The sequence below is a fragment of the Meles meles genome, chromosome 12 (assembly GCF_922984935.1).
Source record: "Meles meles chromosome 12, mMelMel3.1 paternal haplotype, whole genome shotgun sequence".
In the NCBI taxonomy this organism is placed as follows: Eukaryota; Metazoa; Chordata; class Mammalia; order Carnivora; family Mustelidae; genus Meles; species Meles meles.
In genome coordinates, this window is record NC_060077.1 from 60,317,368 (window position 1) to 60,339,209 (window position 21,842).

At 37.8% G+C, this 21,842-nt stretch overlaps 1 protein-coding gene across 8 annotated transcripts in view; it reads left to right on the forward strand.

Moving 5' to 3' along the window:
- KIAA1328 (KIAA1328 ortholog) overlaps positions 1–21,842 on the forward strand; it is a 332,624-nt gene that overhangs the window by 261,740 nt on the left and 49,042 nt on the right. For all 8 annotated transcript variants that reach the window (XM_046024689.1, XM_046024690.1, XM_046024696.1 and 5 more), the window contains 2 exons: positions 5,084–5,265; positions 17,962–18,070. In XM_046024689.1, the coding sequence (XP_045880645.1) occupies positions 5,084–5,265; positions 17,962–18,070 (291 nt within the window). The remainder of the gene's footprint in view (positions 1–5,083; positions 5,266–17,961; positions 18,071–21,842) is intronic.

The following is a 21,842-nucleotide window of genomic DNA, read 5'->3' on the forward strand; positions in this document are numbered from 1 at the left end:
CTCCTAATTTCTCCCAGCATTTTCCAATTTGCAGTACTTCCATATTTCTATTCTGCTTTCAATTTTCTAGTGTCCACTCTTCGATAAGTCTTGCAGTGGAAAAGAAAACAAACAATAGAGAAAATCTACAAGCTAAAAGTTGATGCTTTGAAAATATATGTAAAATTTGTAAGCCTTTTCAAGATGATCAACCTATTATAGAAAGAGAAAAAAATTCCAGTATCAGGAATAAAAAAGAATCTATGTCACCAGAGAGTCTAACAATATTTTTTAAAGTAATTAAGGGATATTATGAACAATCTCTTAGAAGTACATTTGACACCCTAAATGATATGAAGTCCTTGGAATTTACAGTATACCAAAATTGTTAGCCAAAAAATTAGGAAGTCTGAATAGCCTTATACCTGTTGAGGGAATTTAATTTTTAATTAAGAAATTTCCTACAAATAAAACTAGACTTGTGAATTTTACCCAACATCTAAAGAAGAAATAATATCAATCTTACACAGATTCTTTCAGAGGCTAGTGTAGGGTTTCTCAGCCTTGGCACTATTGACATTTCAAATCACACAATAATATTTTGTTGGGGAGTTCTGTGTATTACAGGTTGTTTAACAGCATCCCTGTCTTCACCCATTAGTTGCCAATAGCATTCCACCCCAACTTTGTGACAATCAAAAACCTCTGCAGATATTGCTAAATATCCTCTGTGTAACAAAATGTCCTCTAGAGAACTATTGGACTAGAGGAACAAAGAACTTACCCAACTCCTTTTGTGAGACCTAAACCAGGTAAAAGCATTAGAAGAAAAGAAAATGGCAAAGTGATCTCCCTCATGAACATAAATGCAAAACAAAAAAGTTTCTTAACAAAATATTAGCAAATTAAGTCCAGAAATATATGAAAAGGATAATCCTGTTTAATCAAGTACAATTTATAACAGGAAAGCAAAGTTGTTTTAACATTTGAAAATCAATGTGATCTGCCATATTAACATAATAAAAGAAATCCAGTGTCTCAAATAGATGCAGAAAAAGCATTTAACATAGCTCTTCCATTGCTCATACATTATAAGGAGAAAAAAATGGCCTGTCATTGAACTAGAAAGCTGATAGAGGATATGGACAAAGATCATCTCTTTAGTGATGAACACTTTTAGGAATAAGGAAAGAATGTCCATACTTAGTACTTATATTTACATTGTACTGGAGGTCCTAGCTAGTATGATCAGGCATAAAAAAATATTAGAAAGAAAAAAGTAAAACTGTCTTTATTCTCAAATAACATGACTGTACACGTGGAAATATCCTAAAGAACCTACAGAAACAAGTACTAGAATTATTAAGTGGATTTAACATACTCACAGGATTCGAGTTAAAGTTCAACATACAAAAATCAATTTTATTTCTATATAATGCAATTAGCTGTCATATAGCAATAGATAGAAAACAACAATTAGAATAGAAAATTTACAGCAACATAAGAAGTCATCAAATACCTGGAAATAACAAGAAATGTACAAAACCTCTACATTGATCACTATAAAATACTGCTGAGATAAATTCAAGAAAACTTAATAAATGGACAGAAAGATATACCATGTTCTTAAATTGGAAAACTCAATATTGTGAAGATACAAATTTTTTTCTGAATTGAAGATTAGATTCAATGCAATTTTAGTCAAAATACCAGCTACTATTATAGAAATTGGCAAACATTCTAAAATTTGTATGGAAATATGAAGGGCCTAGAATAGCAAAAACAGTCTTTGCTATTTTAGAAGAGTGAATTGAAAAACTTGTGAACCTAAGTTTTGGTATGTTAACTAAAGATATATAATCAAGACAGGTTGTTATTCACATTAACATAGATAAACAGGTCAGTGGAACAGAATAGAGTCTAGAAATAGACCCAAACAGTCATATGTTCAATTGCTTTTTGACAAAGGTATCAAGCAAGTCTATGGAAAAAGTATCAAGCAAGTCTTCCAAAAAAATAATACTGGATATACTAGATATAGATATGGGGAAAAAATGAACCTTGAGTCCTACTTCACATCATACCCCAAAACTAATGAAGCCTGAGCCACAGAAGAGGGCAACTTGGCACAGAATATGAGAGCTTGTGTGGGGTGGGGAGGACTTTCCTCCTGGGGACCCTATTGGTGTTGGAGTTTGAACCTTGACCAGTATACTGCACCCTCCCAATAAAATCCTAACCCAGGATCAAGCTCACGGGCTGCTTTCTCTAGTTTTACATCTGTAACACCTGAGTCTTGACACAAATTTATGATTTCTAATCATTAGACTTTAAACATTACGGGATAGTTTTTTCCCTGTTCTTGGTCATTTTTATCTTGAATTCCCTCAATACAAATTCCAGATCTTCACTTCTCTCAATACCCATTTCTTTCACTCACGAGAATGAATTTACCTTCTGCTTCACTGAGAACACTGAAAGTGAAGTATGTACTTGCTCAACTCTGTCTCAACCCAGCACTGTTAAGTCAGCCAGCCAAGTACCAAAACACTATAGAATTATTGATCCAAATGCTTTCTTGAAATATCTTCCCAAATGTTTTATAAGTAACTCAGCCTACATTTAATTTCTCCCACATTCCCAATCTTTCCTCTCTGTATTGCTTATGCCCCCATAATTCTGCCAGTCATTCTCACTACCTTTTCCCTTCATTTTTCACATTCGAACACTCATCAAGTCCTACTGTTTTTAAATCCTAAATATGGTTTTGGAACCATCTCTCTTGTTTTCATATGACCGCTTCTCCATCCCAACCCTCTATCATAGTATTTTTTATTGATTCTTCTATTGAATATTTGCATCCAGTTTTCCCCTGTTACAAATAATCCTGCAATAACTGTCCTTGAACAAATATCCTCATGTTGTTGTTAATGTAATTCCATATGATAACTTCTTAAAAGCAGAATTATTAAGAGGTAGGTACATAAAATGCTATACCAATTTGCAGTTCCTCCGATAATGTATTACAGTGCTCTTGTCCCTGCACCCTCACTGACACTGAGTATTATACTCCTCCCTGAAGGGAGGAGTTAGCGGTTTTAGGTTTAGGTCTTGATTTTTAATGGAAAGTCTGATCGTGTTTGTAATCCTAGGAAAGAATCCAGTTGAGAGGAGGAGTTTATAAATTATAAGAAAAGGAGATAACTGATAGACTCTAGTCACAGAGGGTATAGGTCAGTGATATCAAGAATACGAATAAAAGGTGTGATTTTCTTCTGAGACACTAACAGAGGGATAGTAGATAGGTAAAGATGGAAATAAATGCAAAGGAAATAAGAAAATTTTTGTAGTCATCTTTATTTTAAAGAAATTAGAAGCCAGGTCCCCTGTTGAGATAGAGGATCCGGTTTATTTGAGAGAGCACAAGCACTCTCTCTTTTAAATACATAAAGTCTTTAAAAAAAGGAAAAGAACAAGCAGAGATGGGGGCACCTGGGTAGCTCAGTCAATTAAGTGTCTGACTCTTGATATGTACTCAGGTTGTGATCTCAGGGTTGTGGGATCGATGGAGCCCCACTGCAGGATCCACACTTGGTGGGGAGTCTGCTTGGGATTCTTTCTTTCCCTAACGGTTCTCCCTCCTTCTGCCCCTCCCCAGCCCCCCCAACTCATGCATGCTGTCTCGAAAGAAAGAGAGAAAGAAGGAAAGAAAGAGAGGTAGAGGAAGGAAGAAAAGAAAAAAAAGAAAAGGTAGAGATGTAGTCCTTGGATTTGCCTACATCTGGAGCTTCTAGGTTAAAGTAAAATTATCTTATATTCACAGTGAGGTAGTTTTATTCTCTTCCTTTTCCTTTCCCATGAATAGAAGTTATATGAGCTAAGATATACATCCACTGGTTAGTCCACATGGGAAAGTGATCCCTGAGTTCTGGTATTAAAAAAAAATTTTTTTAAGAGTATAAATTTAATATATTGCATTATGCCCATATAAAGCCATACCACGAATAGTTACTGTTTCTTTATATCATTCCAAACATAAAGCCATTTAGTGTCTTGATTTTTATTAGTAAATTATGATATGAGCAAACATTATTAAAAATTCTGATCAACGTAAACTAGAAGCCAAATGACTTGGATGGGTTTACATGATTTGAATCCTGGTCAAGAGCCCTGAGATTAGCAATGGATCCAGTAATACTCTGTCAACTTATTCAACTTATATACTTATATTCTTATAAGTATGGAGTTCAAATACCTTAATATTTAGACTTTACTTTTTGATTAAATGTCTTCTCTTTTTTTTTTTTTTTTTTTCACTTTAACTCTTACATTGTTTTTGGGCATGGGGAGGACAAGACCAAAGTGTCATGAGTCTGTGGTGAATTTAAATGTAAAGGAAGAGGCTGGTAGAATAGTAAGAAATACACATCATTGGGACACTTCTCCCTAAAAATAAAATGTTACAAGAGGAAATGTGTTAATGGTGGGAACACAGTTTATTAGCAAGAAAAACATATGCACACGTGTTTATTTTCATTAAAATTCCTTTTACTCCATACTTGCCTTGTTGACTTTGTAATGAACTTATGTGAGGGCAGAGACCAGCTATTCCACATGAACCATTGTACTGCTCTGCACATACTCTGAGCACATAATAAATACTGTAACAATTGAACATGAGAAAAACAAATGCATTTTGAAGCAAATTGGTGATATTTTAATCCCTACTGTTCAATTTTAGTACTTGGAAACATTTTAGTTATACAAGTCTTGTTTTAGCGTACTTTTTATTTCTACAGATATTCTGGTTCTTAGTCATACTCTTTGGCTTTATTAGCAGTTTTATGGGTCTGAGTCTCATTTCTCCAACTCCAAATATAAGCTTTTTGAGGATAAAGACCATTTCTTCTCTAAAATTATTGTGGCAAGATACAAAATAGACCCTCGGTAAATTATTCAAATTATACTTCAATAAAAAATAAGAAAAAGAAGTTCTTGCTGCCATGAATTGCATTTCAACTCATGCTGAATTTATATGCCTTTATATGATCATGTGCCCCCCCATCTGTGCTCTCTACAGCTCATTCATGTTTATTCTTTTCAGTTTATTGAAGTCAAAATGTGATGGCTGGCTGTTGGGAGCATCATCGTCCATCAAAAAATACCAAGAGTCCCCTAACAGCGGTGAGAATAGAAGAGAGAAGAAGACAGTTGGGTTTCAATCACATACAGAAGATGATACCCTATGGACATGTCAAAAGAAAGATACATATCGACCCCAAAGAGGTAAGTTTAGCATCTATATGTAGCAAAAGGAGAAGCTGTTCTGGGGCCAGTTCTTGCTGGTGGGTGCTAGCCACAAACTCCAGATGATTTTTATCACCCTGAACAAGAGTTAAGTCTATTACCAATTGAAATGTGTCTGCAAGGCCACAGGTGGCACATCTGCTACATCACTGAATCACATCAGCCTTTCTCTTAGAATACTCTTAAAAGCAACTGTCCGATTTGTCCCTCTTTGCAAGCAGCAAACTGTAAGGCTGATTTAACAGTAAATATGGTTATAGGCATAAAATAATGTTCAAAGTGAGTAAAGAGGACCGGAAATTGAATGTAAATTTCTGCTGGGAGCGTAAATTCTAACAACTATAGTTAATCCTCGATTAACTAGAAATATGGGAAGGGTGAAGGAGAGGTCATAGACAATTCTACATTGTGGCTGAAACGAAACTTCTTCAGTCTGAAACATGTATTGCCTAGCAGTCTTTTAAGTGCCAGTAATTCTTCCTACTTTAGATGTCGCAGATTTTGTTTTTAAGATTTTGTTTTTAAGTAAACTCTATACCTAACATGGGGCTCGAACTCACCACCTCAAGATCGAGTCACACACTCCACCAGTTGAGCCAGCTAGACACCCAGATGTCACAGATATTTTAAAAGAAATCAATTATAAAATAACTGAAATGTTGAGCGAAGTGGTCAAAATTTAATTGTGTTTACTCATTGTATCTGGAATGGCTTATGGCTTCATCTCTCCTGAACTTACCAAGAGAAGCACTTCCCAGCAGAAGCAGCCAGTCCAAGCTTCCTTGTGCAGAGATGTACAGGAAAGAGAGGGCCACAACAAGTCTGGGAGCCCCCTCTGCTCACACCTTTTCCCCAAATATCTCTCTTACCTGCTCACAACCATTAACCCTGGCTTCCTTCTTTTTTTTTTTTTTTTAATTTATATTTTAGGTAATTAATGCGCAGTGCAGTACGATTCATCAGCTCCATACGACATCTGGCGCTCATCACAAGTGCCGTCCTTTCATCTCCATCAACCATCCAGCCCATCCCTCTGCCCACCTCCCCCAGTCAACCCCATTTGTTCTCTCTCCTTAGGAGTCACTTATAGCTTGTTTACTCTCTTCTTCACCCCCCATATGTTTGTCTGTTTTCTTTCTTAAATTCCACACATGAGTGAAATCATGTGGTATTTATCTTACTCTGACTGACTTACTTCACTTTGCATAACACCCTCTAGTTCCATCCACATATCTGCCTCTTTTTTTTACTGGACTGGCACCTGCCCCACTCTGGTACTAAGCAACCAACTTTCCATAATCTCTCTGGCCACTCTTACATTCATTTGTTTGAAAAATGGGCAGCAGTTTAATAGAAGACCTTGTATACCACACTCTCATCACCCACCGCCTTTGTCATGATTTTTAGTTTTAACTATGATTAATCTAGAAGGTGTTTAATCTTCTTCCAGATAACTGAGAGATGATAATTAGTCCAAGATTCAGAAAGGGAACTATCCACATCTTGAAAAGCAAGTACATTTTTTTTGACATAAGGCAGAAGTTCTGCAGACCTCCATTGTATTAGAACAACTTTTGTCTTTGTAGATTCTGCTAGCAGAAACAAAAATGAGATTGAAGAGACTTCATCTCTGAGATAGAATCTTCTTTATTTTCTCTGTGAGTCCTTGAGTGATGGGAAACTCGTATTCTCTTCTTAGTCATTGCACTTTGGAGAATAGAGAACCAATCAAAACTGGTGTATGTGGTGGTTACCCTGCAAGTCTTAACATAGTTTTCTGTTAACTTGTCAACAAATTTGTGTTGTGTGCCAGCACGAAAATAAAATGGCAAAATGAGAAAAATGGAGTGTAATAGCAAAGGGACAAATGACTTGTGTTATTGGTTAAGACCACAGCCGCATTAGAAGGCTGCAGTTGAAAAGGCACTTTGAGAAAGGTACCATCAGGCCAGCCCTTACAGTGGTGGAGGTTAATCTCTCCCGGGCCCAGCTACGGAAGCTATAAGCCTGGAAAGGGCTCGTGTCCAAAAAAAATCAATTTCTAATTTGAAACAAAATCATTTTTGACTAACAGGGGTTCAGAACCCATTACTTTTTGCTGTATAGTCTGCTGACATTTCAGCACTTTCTGTTGTGCACAATGAATCCTAATAGTCATTTTATAATGTTGCTATACCAATCAATTTAACCAAGACAAAGCTGTTACAATTCTGCAAAGTTTTCAGGAACAGTTTTCACTCACGGTTTTATTTTTTTGTTAGCTTTTTTCCTTTTGTGTGTGTGTGTGTGTATGTGGGGGAAGGGGGAAGTTTGTTTTGTTGCAGTGGAAAAAAAAAATAAACTTTCTCATTGTTTTAAGAGAGTTTTGTTTTAAGGTATTCACAGGAATTAACTTTTTTTTTCTACTTATAAGATTATCATGTAAGGAGTGTCTGAGTGGCTCAGTCAGTTAAGTGTCCAACTCTCCAAGACAGCTCAGGTCATGATTTCAGGGTCATGAGATCAAGCCCCGAGTCAAGCCCTGCACTGAGCATGGAGCCTGCTTAAGATTCTCTCTCTGCTTCTCCCTCTCTCCTGTGCCCCTCCCTGCCCCATTCATGCACATGCACTCCATCTCTCTCTCTCTTAAAAAAAAAAAAAAAAAAAAAGAGGATCATCATGTATTTTTCTCTTATTTTATTCTGATATGGAGCCATTGCCAAATTACAGTATGGGTGATCACTGAGGAGCTGTAGCTGCCCGTCTGAGTCCTTCTGCTCATGAGAGCCGGTACGCGCAGATCACACAACAGGGCAGTTAAGGCAGAGGCCTTTCCAGTGGCACACAGCCAGATGGGAGACGGGCTTTACAGGTGTGCTGCAAGGGGTTTGGACACCCTGTGTAACATAAGACCGGTAACCTAGCACTAATTGGGGAGGGTATGTGCTGTGGTGAGTGCTGTGAATTGTGTAAGACTGATGATACACAGACCCATACTCCCGAAGCAGATAATACATTATGTATTATTAATAATTATTATTTAAATAATTATTAATTAAAAAAAGAAAGAAAGAAACAACCTTGAGATCACAACAACATGTACAGTTTTGTGAGAATCATACTTAAAATATAATTTGTTTTTCAATCATCAGTGCTTGGTATATTCTATTTTATATGCCTTTATTGAGCTATGTGGAAACCAGGAGACGTTACTTAGGAAAATCTAAACTTGAGTCAAGAACTTTTAAGCCAAAGACACAAATCTGGAAACACAGCACTGTTCATTCCTTTTTTCCTCCCTACTCAGTGGTGGTTGTTTTTTTGTTTTTATTTCCCTCTCCCAGCTTGCCTCCAACTGCCCTTTTCTTATCAATCACCGATTCCCTTTCATAAGAGCCCTCCAAGCTGAGGGCATTTTTTTTCTCTGTGATGCTGACAGGCTAGCAGAGGCTGTGAGGCCACTGAGCAGACATGTTCCAGAATCGAAATGTTAGACCTCAGGGCTTGGCATTGCCCATTTCTAAGTGAGGCTGCAAAGCCATCCCAAAGGCCTCTGCTACAGTTAGAGCTATGCCTGTTTGTTCCTTCTCCATGGATCCCTGAGTCTTCTTAAAACTTCAAGAGAGGCTAAACCTAAAGTAATTTGGATTTAACTGATGGCATTGACCATGCCCCCCATTTTGTCTTTGGCCTTTTTTCGGCTATATGATATACAGCAGCGATCACTGGTTGACGGCCCCTGAGGGGCTCCGAAACACATTTTCTTTTACTAGAAGAGGATTATTAGACTCATCTGAAATGAGAAATAATCTTGAAACTCCTAGTTGTTCCTCTAAATAAGCCTGTGCTTGCAATGATACGAATGTTCTTTGTGGATGATGGATTGTGAATGATGGATTAATATAGGTGACGATGTTAAAGAAATAAACAAGTTGGAGTATCCAAAGTTTAGAAGGCAGTTCCACTTTGCCTCTAAAGAACGCTTATTTGTTTCTTTTGTTATTAATATCATAATCATTGTTGTATGTTTAATCATTAGAAAATGTACCACAAGATATTACTTCTGATTCTGAGAACTCTGAGCTAAAAGATTTATTTTAAAGTTGATGACTTTATCAACAGAACACAGAAGAAAGGAATAGTATAGTGCTATGCATAAAGCTAGACATGTAGATTAAATTGTCCTGCTCAGTCCCCCCCCCTTTTTTTTTAAGATTTTATTTATTTATTTGACAGAGAGAGATCACAAATAGGCGGAGAGGCAGGAAGAGAGAGGGGGGAAGCAGGCTCCCCACCCAGCAGAGAGCCTGATGCGGGGCTCATCCCAGGACCCCGGGACCATGACCTGAGCTGAAGGCAGAGGATCAACCCATTGAGCCACCCAGGTGCCCCTGCTCAGTCCCTTTTAAAAAGGAATTCAAGGGACGCCTGGGTGGCTCAGTCAGTTAAGCCACTGCCTTCAGCTCAGGTCCTGAGCCCAGGGTGCTGGGATCAAGTCCTGCATCAGGCTCCTTGTTCAGCAGGGGGCCTGCTTCTCTCTCTGCCTCTGCCAGCAGCTCTGCCTGCTTGTGCGTGCACGCTTGCGTTCTCTCTCTCTCTCTCTCTGACAAATAAATAAATAAAATCTTTTTTTAAAAAAAAGGAATTCAAATGCAAGAGACCAGCATTAAGAGTAGAAGTTGCTGTATATGAAATATTTTCCCTTAAACCAGAACCTCTACATTTCCCAATCTCTATAATAGAAGTATCTCAAATACTTTATAATTCACTAATTTTTTATATTTTGTATCTTCTCCCACTAGAATATGAAAACTCTGTGGTTTACTGTTGCATCCCATAACAACATTGCTTAACATGTAGTAGGTACTCATTATATATTTCTTTTTTTTTTTTAAAGATTTTATTTATTTATTTGACAGAGAGAGATCACAAGTAGGCAGAGAGGCAAGCAGAGAGAGTGAGAGGGAAGCAGGCTCCCTGCCGAGCAGAGAGCCCGATGCGGGACTCGATCCCAGGACCCTGAGATCATGACCTGAGCCGAAGGCAGTGGCCTAAACCACTGAGCCACCCAGGCGCCCTCATTATATATTTCTTGAATGAATTGGTATAACATAATAGATAAACAGACAGATTTCTCTTTCTGTGACTTTGCACCATTTCCCAGCCATAAAGATCTGATCAGTTAGACCTTTGGACCTCAGTACCTACATTAATTAAGAAGTGTACATGCTTGTCCCTTCAGAGTCTTTATGCTGATTGATTACAGTGTCAAAAAGCTCAGTAGAGTGCGGTCTTGAAAACAGCACAGCCTTGAGAATCAAGAAAACTGTACGGTTTTTAAATTTTTATTTTATTCTGATTGAGATTTAATTTACATACAGTAAAACTGCATAGGTCTCAAATGTACAGTTTGATAAACTTTGACAGTTGTATACACCCATACAATTAAGATCGAGTACTTTTCTGTTGTTCATGAAAGCTCACTCATGTTCCTCTCTAGTCATTCCCGCCCAAGGCCTCTCTCCTGTGTTTGCACATGGCTGCCTTCTGTATCCTCACATGGCCTTTTCTCTATGAGAATACATCCCTGGTGTGTCTCTCTCCCTGCCCCCCCTTTTTTTTTTAAGATTTTATTTATTTGAGAGAAAGAGCATGAGCTGGATAGAGGAGAAAGAGAGAATCTAAAGCAGACTCTGCACTGAGCTCCAAGCCCAATGTGGAGCTCAATCCCACAACCCAGACATCCTGACCAAAGCCGAAAACCAAGAGTCCACTGCTTAAGGGACTGAGCCACCTAGGCACCCCCTGTCTCTCTCTCCTTTAGAGACAAAGGATCAGATTAAAAGCCATCTGTATGACCTCATTTAGCCTTGATTACATCTTTAAATGTCCTGTCTCCAAATACAGTCACATTCTGAGGTACAGTGAAAGTTAGGACTTCAACATATGAATTTGGGCAGGGTCGGGGAGCACAATTCAGTCCATAACAACTACTTTTTTCCCAGTCTTTTTGCTTTTTATATCTTTTTCTTATCTCATTATGCTGCCTAGAACTTTTATTACAATGTAGAATAAAATGGTAAAAGTGAACTTCCATAAGGAAGCCTTGATCTCATAGGGAAACAGTTCCCACCATTTAGTATGATTTTAGCTGTAAGTTTTTTGTAAGTGCTCTTTATCAGGTTAAGAAAGTTCCCTCCTCGTTTGCTGAGCGTCTTTATCATAATGAGTGTTGAATTTCATCAGGTCTTTTTTGTGTACCTATTGAGATGACCATGCATTTTCTTTTTTTTATTCTGTTAATTTGATGAATTACACTGATTGGGAGATATTGGTGTATAGTATCTCTTTGGTAATGACCTTGTCAGGGTTTGGTAACAGAGTTATGCTGTGTCATAAATAAGTCAGGATGTCAGCAAAAATGGCAGAGTAGGGACTTCCAGAAGCGCTCCCCCTACCACCTTCAACTCCCAGAAATACTGAAAATACTGGCAAAACTGCCAGAATCAGCCTTATCAGAACTCTGAAAGATAGTGAAAGATTAATAAAAATGAAGCAAATGCTTAGCCAGCAAAAAGGCCACTGAAACATAGAAGGAGAACTTTGTGGAATTTTAAGTTGGGCTTGTCCCATCCCCAACCCTTTCATGGCAGCATTCTTTTTTTTTTTTTTTTTTTTTAAAGATTTTATTTATTTATTTGACAGACAGAGACCCCAAATAGGCAGAGAGAGAGGCAGAGAGAGAGAGGCAGAGAGAGAGAGGAAGGGAAGCAGGCTCTCTGCCGAGCAGAGAGCCCAATGTGGAGCTCGATCCCAGGACCCTGGGATCACGACCCGAGCCGAAGTCAGAGGCTTTAACCCACTGAGCCACCCAGGCGCCCCTCATGGAAGCATTCTTGAAGACGGCATCCTGAGTTCCAAGTATGAGCATCTGGTCCCAGAGAAAGCAGAACAGATCTTGTTCTCAAGGAATTGTGTTTGTCTCTTTTCACCTGTCTATTCCCTAAATGATTCACACAGGGTTTTTCCTAAGCCTGACCTCTCTCAGGACAGAGAAGCAACTACACGTAGGACATTGCTTGTAAACATTAAAAACCAAATGAACACACCACTGCTGCCTGATGTAAAAAAGTAATAGTTGAGCCAAACAGTAGACACATCAAAAGCCGACAAATTAGGCAACCATAGATGAAATGGACGAATTCCTAAAAAACACACTAACTACCAAAACTGACTCAAGAAAGATAGGAAATCTGAATAGACCCAAACAAGTGAAGTGATTAAGTCATCAATCAAAAACCCCTCAAAAAAGACAAGCCCAGTACTTGAAGCAGATGGCTTCACTGGTGAATTCTACCAAATATTTAAAGAATTAACCTGAATCCTTCTGGAACTCTTCCCCAAAAACACTTCTTCACTTATTCCAGGCCTCACTCTGATGCCAAAGCCAGACAAAGACATTATAAGAAAAGAAAACTGCACATCAATATCACTTGTGAATATAGATGAAAATGTCCTCAATAAAGTACTAATAAAACTGGATGCAGCAGCGTATTAACAGAATAACATACCAAGTGGGATTTAGCTCAAGAATGCAAAGGTAGTTCAACACACAAAAACCAACTGGTGCAAAAATCACACATCAGTAGAATGAAGGGGAAGCACGTCTGGCTGGCAGTCCACAGAGCATGCAACTCTTGATCTCAGGGTCATAAGTTCAAGCCCTGCATTAGATTCCATTGCTGGGCATGGAGCCTACTTAAAATTGAAAAAGAAAAGAAAAAATTATGATAATTGAGAGAAGCAAGACACAGAAGGCCATATGTTGCATGATTTTACTGATATGAAATATCAAAAACAGGCAAAGCAGATTTATGGTCCCCAGGGACTTAGGAGAAGAAAATGGAGAATGACTGCTTCATTGTTACAGGGTTTTTGTCTGAAGTGATTAAAACGTCCGGAGCTAGGTCGTGTGATGGTTGCACAACATTGTGAATGGACCTAATACCAACATACTATACACATTAAAATGGTTAAAATGGCAAAGTGTATTTTACCACAATTTAAGAAAAATAAATGAGTATTTTCTCTCTCCTCTGTATTCTGAAAGAGGTTGTGTAAGCTTGGTATTGTTTCTTCCTTACATGTTTTATGGAATCCACCACTGAAACATCTGGCTTGGAGTTGTTGCTTTTGTTGTTAGCATTGATGGTGATGGTATGTGTGTGTATGGGTTTTCTTACTTTGGATTTTATTTTTCTTTAACAGATATTGGACTACTCAGATTTGTCATTTCTTTTTGTGTTCAATTTTGCTAAATTTTGCTTTTCATAGGATTTGCTCATTTCATCTAAGTTGTTGATTTTATTGGCTTAAAATTGTTCACAACATACCTTTTCTTTAATGCACTTAACATCTGTAGTGATATACCTCTTTCGTTCCTCATATTGGTAATTTTTAATTTTCTCTCTTGATCAGCTTTGCTAGGGGGTAATCAATTTTACTGGCTTTTTAAAGGAAAAAAAAAACCTTTGTTTTTAGTTGATTTTTGTCTATTATGTGCTTGTTTTCTATTCCATTGATTCTTGTTCGTATTTTTATTATTTACTTTATACTAATTTGGGTTTAATTAGCTCTTTTTTCCCTTGCTTCTTAAATTGAAAACTGAGATCAATGATTTTAAATCTTTCTTCTTTTCTTATATAAGTATGTAAAACTATAAATTTCTCTCTAAGCATTGTTTTAAGCTGCCTCCCACAAATTATGATAAGTTGCATTTTCATTATCATTCTTGTGTTAGCAAGACTAAAGCACCAGGAATGCTTGTCTGCTGATCAGAGTGTAAATTTATACAACCACTTTGGAAAACAGTTTTGCATTATTTATTGAAGATAAAGAACAAATACCCCATATCCAAGAGATTCCATTTCTAAATGTATATACTAGAGAGAATCTCATACACACAATAATTAACTTACAAATATGTTCATAGCAGCTATATTTAGTTGGCTAGGCTAAAATACGGTAACAAATAGAAAAAATATCAACAGCTTAAGAAACGAAAAGTTTCTTCCAAGATCACCTTGAGTATAGAGGTTAGCAAACTTTGTTCATGGCCAAATCTTGTCCACTGCTTATTTTTGTAAATAAAGCTTTATTAGAATACAGCGATTTCCATTTTTTATGTATTGTCTGTGGATGCTTTCATACTACAATAACAGAATTGAATAGTCATAACAGAAGCTCAGTGGCCCACAAAGCTAGTATATTTATTAAGTGGCCCTGCGACAACAGGTCAGCAAGAAGTAGGAAGGTATAGAGTACACATGGAAGGTTTTTATAGGATAGGCCTTGAAACGGCACATAAAGCATCTCCTAGTTTTCCAGCCACTGAGCATATAACATCTACTTGTTTTCCAGCGGCTGATGTGGGGCTCGATCCCACAACCCTGAGATCATTAGCTGAGCTGAAACCAAGAGTCAGACACTAAACCAACTGAGCCACCCAGGCGCCATGTGCACTTCTATTTTTAAAATGCATATGTTGTGTGTGTGTGTGTGTGTGTGTGTGTGTGTGTAAACAGGTATGTAGTTTTATGAATATGCATAACTGTATGTAATTGTTGGTATACTTAATATGAAATCAAATTTTGTAGAAGAAATGAGTATAATTAAAAGATGATATGTAACTTCCCAGAAACTTAATAAGGAATAGCACTTAAAAGGAATAAGCTTGTCCTATGTCTTAGACCAATCATTCTCAACTTTTGGGGGGTCTCATGCCTTTTTAGAATGTGATGAAAGCTATGGCCCCTTTCCTTAAAGAGTAATGGGCACACATACACACATCATTGTGCCTGCAATTATGAGGGAGTCACACATTCATGAAGTATATCCATGGATTCCATAGGAGTCCCTGGGCCCTCTGTTACAATTCCTTCTTTAAGTTGTCCTCATCAAATGTCAGTTATTCCAACTAAACTTCTGATAGAAGGATCAAAACAGAATAAATAAGACTAATGTTCAAGTCTTCTATAATAGTGATTGCAGAGATAATTATATTCTTTCACCAGGCATATCTTCTTCCCTCACCTTACCCACAAGTCCCTCTCAGTTGTTTCTACTCCTGTTTACACATTTTAATTTCTCCTCACTGCACCCAGGACTCTACCTAGACAGTTGTAATAGTAATGAGCTGCTTTACCTGCCTCGGTTCTCTCTGTCCCACTCTATTCCAAGGTCTGCCACAGAAGTAATCTCTCCAAAGACCATCTTGGTTTTTTAAATTGTGTTTGTTGCTGCTCTGTTTTATTTTTGAGGCCAACTAGCACAGTGTTTAAGATGAGTTTGCAATACAAAGTCAAAACCCAGCCTCGTTCTTACTAGCTGTGTGATACTGGACATGCTGCTTGACCTTTCAGTTTCTACTTCCTTATCTATAAAATGAGGGCAATAATATAATTTAAGGACTGTTGGAAGGAATAATGAGATAATGCATGTAAAGTGATTTAAAGTGATTAGCAAGGTACAAGGACGTAATGATGCTCAATAAATATTTCCTGAATATATTAAATATTTAGCCTCAGGGTTTTTAATTGAATACTTTTGCTAATTCCATGCTCCTTATTCCTTCCTATCAAAATACCACCTCCTGCATCAAATCTTCTTTAATCCTACAGCCATACATGATCTCTCTCACTTCTTAATTTCTCAGACTTGTTGTGCCGTTTATTACGGGGGAATAGCCTAAAAGTAGAACTCTCGGATCAGATTATCTGGACATGAATATTGTCTCCATCACTTAACTAGCTCTGTGACCTTGGGCAGGTCATGTAAGTCCCCTATAGCTTATTTTACCTATCTGTAAATTAGATGTAAAAATAGTATCTATTGCAAAGGAGTTTTATGAGAATAAATATAACTAATTTCTAGAAATAGCAAAACTAGAGAGAGAGAACTAGAGGAAGGATAGGAACAAAACAGGAACTTTGGGGAGTGAGGAAATATTCTAAAATCAGATTGTAAAAAGAAATGTCAATCCCATGAAAATTTTTTAAAATTATTAATTTGAGAGGGAGAGCATGCACATGGAGCAGGAGCAGAGGGAGGGATGAGGGAAAGGATCTCAAGCAGACTGGGTTGTGGTCATGCTTTCATAAGTTATATGAATTTACTACTGTTTATCAAGCTGGTAAGTGTAAGATGATTAAATTTTATGGTATTCAAATTATAATGAAGCTGTTTTAAAAAAAAAGATAAATGGTATATGGCAGAGGCCTAGAACAGTACCAGGCACCTACTAAGCATACCATATCTGTTAGCCATTGTCACCTTATACTGCCTTGGCTGATTTGTGATTCTTTACCAGGTTGTTCAGAGTATCTCATGTTCTTACTCTCCCGTCTTCTTTACCATCCCCTAAACTAATTCTGAGCTTAATCCTGACACCAGCCCTTGCCGATCATTAGGTACTTGGTAAATATTTACTGATTGGTGCACTGCATGTACTGATGGAGTTTGTGTCTAGTATGAAAATATACTGGTTTGGGTTCAGGGTCCCACGGGTTTGTGTATACAAAGAAGACTGAATTGTGCATTTAGGTGGCTAGTCTTTTACATCTATACATAATAGAGAACAGCCAGTATTGAGTATAGCTTTTGAATACCAAGGATTATGGTCACTGTTTTGATGCTAATCTCTGCACATAGAAGACTCTTGCTTTCTCTGGGCCTGATTTTTCTCTGGTAACGCTGAGAAAGGGTACCATTCCCAGAATATAGAATGCTATATTCTTGGCATTTGAGGGTCTGGTATTTGCAACACATCAAAGCTGTCTTCATGTTACTTTCCTCGAAGAAAGAGTAAATCTTCCCAAATAATTTCTTTAAGCAGCCTGGGCTGTAGTTTTCCAGGAACCAGAAGAAAATTATGGGTGAGATTCTTACAGTCTTGTAAGAAAAAGACAGGGATGTTTTGTATTGTTTGGGAAATAATATTGGGAAGGAAGAGGAGAAGGAGAAAATTATTGTTATTAGAAATAATAATTAGAAAACAAACAAAAACAAAAAAATCCTTCTGCCCATTCCATCTTATTTAGCAATCCAGAGGAGAAAAATAATTATTAACTGAACATTGCCTGTTAGAAAGGAACAGAGACCAAATCAGCCCTGGAATGGTTAGGTGAACATCTTTTCCAGTCAGACACTTGTTTTAGCCCAGTGTACAGGTCTTTGAAAGAAGCATTCAAGATTTATATCTGCCTTGAAAGTTTTAGGGGTAAGAGCGGTTTAACTTGGGGGGGTTGGAGGTACGAAGTGCTGGACTCAGAGAGACGAAAGATGTTTTCTTAGAATGGTTAAAGGGAACAAAATAAAGCAATCTACCTCCTTGGTCATTTTCACAGTAAACTCAAACCAGCAGGAAGATGACAGACCATCAGGTTTAAAAACAAAATCAGTAGTCAGTCTGTTATTGCACAGAGGTACTTTTTTAAAACAAGTTACTGTGGATCTCTGATTTTACAAAATCAAAACAACCCACTGAGTTTCCCATCTGCCATTGTTTCATTTCAGAGGGGGAAAATAGCTTACTTTTAAAGCTTAGGGATTTTGGAATGTCTAATATATTGCTCAGAATGGACTTTTCCATTTCCTTTTATTGAATGCCCAAATTAATGCCTTTTATTGTTCATACAGGAACAGTGGCAGGAGTTAGAAAAGATGCATCCACATCTCCGATGAGAATAGGAAGCCAAAGGGAGCTTGGAATCACAAGCTCATCAGCACTGCAGCACGACACTTCTCGGTAAGCCTCAGGGACTCTTTGGTTTAACATTCTCTAGGTAAGAGCCTTTTGGGGGGTAGGGAGTCATTTAATAAGGAGTGGAAAAGTCTTGACAATTCTTAAGAGCTGTTACTCAAGAGAGAGGCCTTATTTGGAAGCATCTAGATTTGGCCAGGTTGATCGCATGGAGCTCTTTCCTTTACACATGCCTCACCTTAATTGAAACTGGTAATTGGCAAGGATTTCCAGAAAAACACAAAGCTAATCCTATCTTTCATCAGAAAATGTGCTTCACAGCAGGTCTTTCCCAGTTTGTCGCAGAATGGTTATACACTTGGACTTTAAGTTTAACTAATTGAATTCATTGATTCTGAAAATTATGGTGGGTTTCGTATTACAATTTTAAAGAACTGTCAATGTTTACGGATACCAGAGACATTTAAAGAGTTAAGAATTTTCTCAGCCTTTTCTGGAGTTAGGAAAAGAAATACATTATTAAAATTTTTTCACATCCAATAAGCCACCTACCTATTATGCATTGAAGGCTGATTATATAAACAGCAACACCAAATGGGCTTAGTTTCAGCTTCCTTGGGAATGTGCTTGCTTGAGCACTTAAATTCCCAGCATCTTATCAGATGAATGTAGCTTTCAAGACTTAATTTTAATTATAAAGAACTTTTGGGAAATAACCCTAACACAGAGGACAGTAATGACTGCCATCTGTTAGATACCTACTGTGTGTCCACCCTTGTATGGACTGTCTGATTTAATCTTCATCAGAGCCTTAGGAAGTGGTACTACTATCATTCTCATTTCCAAAATTAGGCAACTAAGAGATTGAGTGACTGGCCTAAGGTCGCATAGCTAATAAGATGTAGAACTAGCTTTTCAGACTACAAAGCCCATTATCTTAAATACTGTAATAGTTGACAATGACAACCTCCTTATTTTGAAGGTGACCAACAAGCAAAAAAAAAAAAAAAAAAAATTATCTGGTTTACCACGTTCTTTGTCCATTACCCCTTTCTTTCATTTTTAATGCTGCCCTTATTAGTATTTCCCAAGTACCCACATTAAGCTGTCAGTTCTGAAATGTTGAGGGTGGGAGGTCCCTCCTTGGACCACTCGGCCTTGTGGCTGAATGCTTGTGCTCCAAGAGGATCCATCCCAGTCACCTTGAGGGCTTCCTCTGGAGAAGTTACAGGAAAAGAGGAGAAATGATCTGGATTTTCACTCTTAGTGAATTTTCCTATTGAAGATTAAAGCGAGCTCTTTAACGCTACTTTAATGTGTTTTTGATGATTGCATTTCAGTTTAGAGAGAAGCATGAAAAAGAATAAAATGTTTCCCCAGTAAGAGTTTTGTAGAACATTCTCAGCACACATTTTCTGAATGGACCATATCAACTTCGTACAGTTTTACAAGCCCATGTTAGAATTACTGTGAAGACTCATATTTATGGACCTTGGAAAAGAGATTCTGTATCAGTTAGTTCTTAATACTGCAAATCAGCTAAATATAGATTCGCAGAGGTTTCATAAATAATGAGTACTTGGCTAAATAAAACAATGTGTAACACACTGGATTTCATCCTTAGAAGTGCATGATGGCGTATTATAGGTTTATTATACAAAGTGCAGAGTTGAAAAAAAAAAGATTCAGTACTATGAAAATCAGTTACCAGGAGGGCACAGTGGTTGCTTTCCAGATTTCAGAATCAGGATTATTTGAATTATTTTTATTTCAAAGTATAGAAAAGGCATTTTTTATAGACTACTTTTCAGTTACATGCAAACTCTGAATGCAAGACAAAACTCTGTTTATTTTTCATCCCAACAAACCTTTAAACGTACTGAGAAGAGTAAAAGCCTTTCCACCTTTGATTCCCAGAATTTTCCAAACTTGGAAAACAGGATGGGGGTGGGACAGATGGTAGTGGGAAATAGGTTTTCCTTTGTTCTCTGAAAAACGTTAACAACTTAAAGAGTCCCATATTGTCCCACATGCAGGTGATAAAACCAGGCGTGGCAAAGTCATCTTTCTCATTCACAATGTGGGCTGTTAATTGTTCTCTCTGCTGCCTGTCAATATAATGTGAAATTTTCATTCCCCATTCAAGATGGGAAAAGTTGTGGCTGAAAATGTTAACATTTGCATTTTTATTTGTTGATTTATTTAAAGGACAGCCTCTCCCGCAGCAATCCATCACTTGGTGACACCCCAAATATGAATAATGTATTGTAGACTTGCGGTTACAATGTGTAATAAGTGCTAGAGACAGTAAAGGAATGTTAACTATGTTGCAAATGTAATATTTATTGACTCATAAAGTTTATTGCTTTGGAGTTTCAATAATACTGACCATAGGCCATTAATATCACTTATCCTGATTTTAGCTGGGCACCTTTATATGTAGAAATATTCATCTATCTCATGCTAACAAAATAAATAGGTAATTTACAGCACAAGCAAAGAGGGCTTTATAGTTTTCAGTGCTGAGAGCTGCAGTGCTTCTTTCTCTTCATTCAATTCTGGCCTCCAGCATTGATCACACACCCCTGAGCTGTCCAAGAGAGAAACCACAATGGTCGCATTGGCACAAGAGGATGGAGCTGTTGAACCAAACAGGGCCATGCATTTCTGCTTGCCTGAAACAGGCAATGCCTCCCAAATCCCCATCACCTGGGGCTTTTCTCCCTGTCATTCTGAACACCTGGTGAGGAGGTGCACCTTTTTTTTTTTTTTTTTAAAGATTTTATTTTATTTATTTGACAGAGAGGTCACAAGTAGGCAGAGAGGCAGGCAGAGAGAGAGGAGGAAGCAGGCTCCCCGCGGAGCAGAGAGCCCGATGCGGGGCCCGATCCCAGGACCCTGAGATCATGACCCGAGCCGAAGGCAGCAGCTTAATCCACTGAGCCACCCAGGCGCCCCAGGAGGTGCACCTTTGAGCGGAAAGTTCAACAAATACTTCTCCTGCCAGGATGCTGGGTCAGAGTTTACAGATCCTACTGGATCCTCTAGTCTCCAAGGTGAAACCAGAACTGGTCAGGTTACCAGTTAATTTGTAATGAACACAACTGTTACTGATAATTAACCCTTTTGTACCTTCCGGAATTAGGTATGTCCATTGCCAGCAATAAAGATCATACAGGAAATATCTGACACCAAAGCAAAAGAAGTAATGTTAATTAGCAACTATCAGCTGTAATTGTCATTCCCATTAAGATGCAGAATTATGTATTTCTTCGTTATAAATAACCTTTCTAATTGTACTTGATGTATGCCAATTTAATCAAAAAGTATACTTGCAACAGACCGATATTTGCATTGATGTAGCGTTGGATCTTCAAATCTTTTATTTCAAATTTGGGGAGAAAAAGCATAGTAGAGCTGTATATCCTTTATATGGGGGGATCTTTTTCTATCTGGGTTTGGAGATCTAAAACATTTTATATTAAAATGAAGACAGTATCTTCTGAGGTTGTTCACTGAAACAGAAATCTTGTCACTTCTTAAAATACCAGTAAAGTTTCTATCTTCCAGTCATATGACAGCTCAGTGGTAATTGTTCCAATCTGATAAACAGAGGCAAATACCAGGCCTGCGGCACCAGGATTATGTTCTGAGTCCCTAAAGTAAAATGCTACTGAGGCTTCTTCTCTCTGTTGTCCCTTGATGTATGAGAGTTAATGCTGGTACTCTTGCCCTCGTGTGTGTGTGTGTGTGTGTGTGTGTGTGCGCGCGCGCCGCGCGTGCGTGCACGCACAAGCGCGCACGTGTGATGTGAAGA